At 37.9% G+C, this 3992-nt stretch overlaps 1 protein-coding gene across 1 annotated transcript; it reads right to left on the minus strand.

Annotated features, from left to right (window-relative positions):
* Window positions 1–774: 774 nt before the first annotated feature.
* On the minus strand, window positions 775–1770 carry OR6P1 (olfactory receptor family 6 subfamily P member 1). The gene has a single exon (XM_077156768.1). It carries the CDS (start codon window positions 1768–1770, stop codon window positions 775–777), a length of 996 nt encoding a protein of 331 aa, XP_077012883.1.
* Window positions 1771–3992: the final 2222 nt, after the last annotated feature.

The raw sequence follows: 3992 nt of genomic DNA on the forward strand, positions 1-3992 counted from the left end.
ATACTCTTCAGGTCCACCACTTATACCTACTGAAAGTCAAAGGAGGGAGATGAAGTGCTGATATTTGGGCATATGAGTACCGTTGAATGTGGCTTCCATAGTGGTGGAGAAGATTCTGAGATCAATCTGTATAAAAATTTCCTAGTGTATTTTACCTGTAACTTATTCAATTACTATTAGGTCACCCAACTTCATATTCCACTGAGAACCAGGAAGGGAGATGCAGAATGGATATCCAGCCACTTTCAATGGTATCTGTATCATTCAAATTTTAGCATATGTGCTGCCAAAGCAAACACGAGCTAAAGGGCATTGATTAGGTGACATTAGTTTTAGTTCTTGGGGGTATAATATATGTCTTGCAATTTCTTACAGAAGTGGATTTGAGAATCTTTATCTTTGAAATTGCTACTTTAACGCCTACATCCTGTCTCTTTTCTCATATTAAATGCTCTCTCGTATAAAATAGTGGGCTTGGTCTAGAGTAGGTAATTTCAAGTTGGCTATGCAACAGGAGTAGAAAGTTTAGAAAAGTATGCATTTCAGGATTATAAACCAGACATATTCTGTCAGAATTTCTATGAAATTTTAAGATATCCCCAGCTAATTTTTATATAACTAGCCCAAATGTAGTTTGGTAATCCCTACACAAGAACAATGGTTAGTAAACATTTGCTTGTATCAGAGGGTCCCAAGAAAATATTTAGAGAAATTCTTTAATTGATATTATATGTCCCCTAGAAGCTTATACTATTATTCATTGGACTGTCCCTATTAAGACCCCTTTCTTCCCTTCCTGCTAGGCTCTGTTGCACCTGAGTCTGGGACATCTCTACGATGGTGACATTTGCCCAGCACTGTCTTCTTGAGGGCCTCCTTCACCTCTTTGTTCCTCAGGCAGTAGATGGCAGGGTTGAGGAAGGGCACAATGACAGTGTAGAGGACAGAGATAATCTTATTGTAATTGAAGGTGTACATGGCCCGGGGCCGTGCATACGTGAAGAGAGTGGAGGAGTAGAAGACGACAACCACTGCCAGGTGAGAGGCACAAGTAGAGAAGGCCTTGTGACGTCCCTGGGCAGTAGGGATCCTCAGAATAGTTGCAATAATGGCGGCATATGATGAAACCACAGCCAAAAGGGGTAGTAGAATCATTAACAGGGCCAGGATGAAGTCCACCAGCTCTGCTTGCTCCTTGTCAGAGCAAGTGAGGTTGAGGAGTGGAGAGATATCACAGAAAAAGTGGTTAATGATATTGGGTCCACAGTAAGACAATCGGGAAATGAAAAGTAGCTTCATCATGGAGCTGAAGAAACCACTAACCCAAGAAGCACCAGCAAGACGGGTGGCCAGGCTAGGAGGCATGAAGCTACAGTAATGGAGGGGTTCACAGATGGCCAGGTAGCGGTCATAGGCCATAACTGCCAACAGGACACATTCAGTGCAAGCCAAGGCAATGAAGAAGTAGAGTTGGGTCATGCATCCTATATAGGAGACCCTTGGGTCCTGAGTAAGAAAGGCTCCCAAAAGCCGAGGAATGGTGACATTGATATACCATAGCTCCAGGAAGGAGAGATGACCAAGGAAAAAGTACATGGGGTGGTGAAGGCTAGAAGTTAACCAGATTATGGAGACAATAAGTGTATTCTCCAACAATGTGACCAGATACATTGCAAGGAAGAGGGCAAACAGCAGGAGCTGGAGGGGTGGAGAGGTAGCGAAACCCTCCAAAACAAATTCTTCCACATGGCCTTCACTTAAATTTCTCATGATCGCTGTTAATTAGACTACCTGATAAAATAACATGAAGAAGAAGTTAAAAGACCAACCATTACCCCTTCACAAGTTATAGACTTCTGAAGACACTTAATAGTTTATCGTGAACTATTAATTTTTACATCATTTTATTCTTTCACTTTGTTGCTTTATTTCCCACCTCAAAGGAAAAGTACTTGGTCTTGACAATTGTCCTCAATAACTCAGCAACCTTAATTATAACGGGTATTTGGTAAATGTTTGCTGACTGATTTCAGAATCATCCTTGGTGTTTTGAATCTTAACTTCTTATCCATGATATGCTCTTCCCTTGCAACCCTTGGAAGCATCCACAGACTCCTAAGCTCCATAGCATCTTTACTCAATATTTGCTCAATGAATGAATAAAATAATGAGTGACAGCAAGCTGGAGCCTGAGGGCTTATATCTCAAGGGAAATTGGACTAAGAGGAAGTAGCTCAGTCCAGGCAGCACAACAGTAGGGAGACTGGTTTGGAGAGTGTACATTCATAATCAAGCAAACAATTCAGTATGGAGGTCTTCTGCACCAGAGAAGAGTCGTTCGTTCACTGTTCTTTCAGTGTTTTTAAATATATTCTCTGTGCCTGAGTTAGCCAGCATGTTTCAAAAGGCAAAAAAATGGCCCCCAAAAGATTACCATGGCCTAATCCTTGGAACATGTAGTTGTTATTGCACATGGCAAAAACTGTTCAGATGTAATTAAGATAAAGATCTCAGGGAAGAGAGATTATCCTGGATTATCTGGGTGGGCTGTAAATGTAATTATAATTCTCTTTATAGGAAAGAGGTAGTAGATGATTTGATACAGATATGTAGAAGAGAAAGTGATAGGAAGATGGAGCAGAGAAAGATTTGAACATGCTGGCCTTGAAGATTGGAGTGGTAAATCCATAAACTGAGGAATGCTGGCAGCCTCCAGCAGCTGGAAGAAGCAAGGAACAGATTCTCCCTTAGAGTCTCAGGAGACTTTGGTCTTGCCAATTCCTAGATTTATCACAGTTGATACTGATTTCAGACTTCTGGCCTTCAGAGCACATTTTTGTTGTTTTAAACTACCAACATTATGGTAATTTGTTACAGCAGTCACAGGAAATTAATACAGCTGGTGAGGCAACAAAGTGGAAGAGGCATCTGCTTCTCAACCATCCTGCTGTGCCTTTTCAGTCTGTCAATACTGTCAATGGCCTGGCAACTCCAGTCTGGTAAAATTACAAATATGACTTGAGATTGAGTCACCATATTACATCTCATCAGCCATTTTCATCTTTGGTAATACTTAAAGCACTTGGGTTCACATATGTTTCCCTCAAGAAACTTAAAAAAAATAATATGCAAGCTTGCATATTTTTGAGTTGACATCTATTTTTATCATACATTTCAATAGTTTCAGGAAATATAATTTCCACTGGATTGCAAGTAATGCCATTTTAAATAAAACTACCACATCGTTCTTTTATATATCCAATAAAATCTAAATACCAATGCTATGATACCAATTTATATTTGTTTAAAAGATAGATGGAAATTTTACATCACTTTAATCATTGAATTCATAATTTATTACATTATATTTTTATAAGTGCTAGTCTTTTCTCTATGTCTCTGTACATGTGTGTGTATATAGATATGTACATGTATATGTATGTAATGTTTTCTGTTTCCTGTATTCTTGAGGCTATAAGTGTTTTAAACCTATTTTCTTTTAAATATTATTATATGATTATTATTAGCACATGCCTGACCAAAGCAAGTGAAATATACAACAATTTTTTTAAGTATATGATATACATTTTAAAAATTTATTGAAAAACCATCTTAAAATGATATGGATTGCAATTTTTTTCAGTTCCTGCATGCATCCATGACAATTACTAATTATCATAATGAGAAAGTTTTCAGCATCAATTCTATTCTTACTTTTCATTTCAGAGATATAAATACTGGGAAAAGCAGCTCACATAAATAAATGATATTAATGTATCATAGCTCCAGGAAGGAAAGATATCTTCTGTAGTAATTACACTAAATTATATGAACTTTTTACTAGCTATGTGCCAGAAATTTCAAATAATATCATCAAAATTGTTTTTACTGATCTATCAGTGGGCGAATTACCTCCTATTTCAATTATGTTGAAAGAAACAAATTGGAAACCACTGATTGCAAAAGGTTTGTTACCCAGTTATTCATTCACT

This window comes from Tamandua tetradactyla, chromosome 4 (assembly GCF_023851605.1).
Source record: "Tamandua tetradactyla isolate mTamTet1 chromosome 4, mTamTet1.pri, whole genome shotgun sequence".
In the NCBI taxonomy this organism is placed as follows: domain Eukaryota; kingdom Metazoa; phylum Chordata; class Mammalia; order Pilosa; family Myrmecophagidae; genus Tamandua; species Tamandua tetradactyla.